Source organism: Phytophthora parasitica (assembly GCF_000247585.1).
Source record: "Phytophthora parasitica INRA-310 unplaced genomic scaffold supercont2.48, whole genome shotgun sequence".
NCBI classification, from domain to species: domain Eukaryota; phylum Oomycota; class Peronosporomycetes; order Peronosporales; family Peronosporaceae; genus Phytophthora; species Phytophthora nicotianae.
In genome coordinates, this window is record NW_008649034.1 from 123,924 (window position 1) to 124,511 (window position 588).

The 588-nt window shown below is 50.3% G+C and overlaps 1 protein-coding gene across 1 annotated transcript in view; it reads left to right on the plus strand.

Moving 5' to 3' along the window:
* Positions 1 to 540, plus strand: part of PPTG_15172 (hypothetical protein) — a 5,718-nt gene extending 5,178 nt beyond the window's left edge. Inside the window, exon 6 of the mRNA XM_008912534.1 lies at positions 6 to 540. Within this exon, the coding sequence (XP_008910782.1) occupies positions 6 to 468 (463 nt within the window). The 3' untranslated portion in view covers positions 469 to 540. The remainder of the gene's footprint in view (positions 1 to 5) is intronic.
* The last annotated feature ends 48 nt before the right edge of the window (positions 541 to 588 follow it).

Here is a 588-nt window from a genome sequence, read left to right on the forward strand (position 1 = left end):
TCCAGTACCAACACGGTCTTCAGCTACAACCACTGCTGCGGTGGTCACGGTATTTCGATCGGCTCGCTGGGCGGCAACACCGTCGACCAGTCGACTACGGTCCAGGGTCTCGTTGTCGAAGGTAACACCATCGAGGACAGTGACAACGGTGTTCGTATCAAGACCATTATCGGATTGAAGGGTCTCGTCAAGGACGTCAAGTATGTCGACAACAAGCTCCAGAACGTCAAGAATGCTATCGTGATGCACTCGGACTACAGCAAGGCCAAGGGTGGTTACACCGGCTCCCCTACCAGTCAGGTCACCATTTCGGATGTTACCGTGTCTGGACTTACGGGCTCAGCTACCAACCTGTACGACATTGTTGCTAACCCCAAGGTGGTGTCTGGCTGGGACTTCTCCGGTGTGTCTGTGAGCGCCTCGGTCAAGGGTAAACTTGCTGGCGTGCCCAACAGCATCGATCTTTAAACTACAATGAGTCCCTCGTCTAGTGTTAATGGATCAACGGTCGATTGAAGGCCAACGCAAATTGAATGGAAGATTGTTTAGAGTTTTTAACAACCAACTTTTTTCTTTCTATTTTTTTTT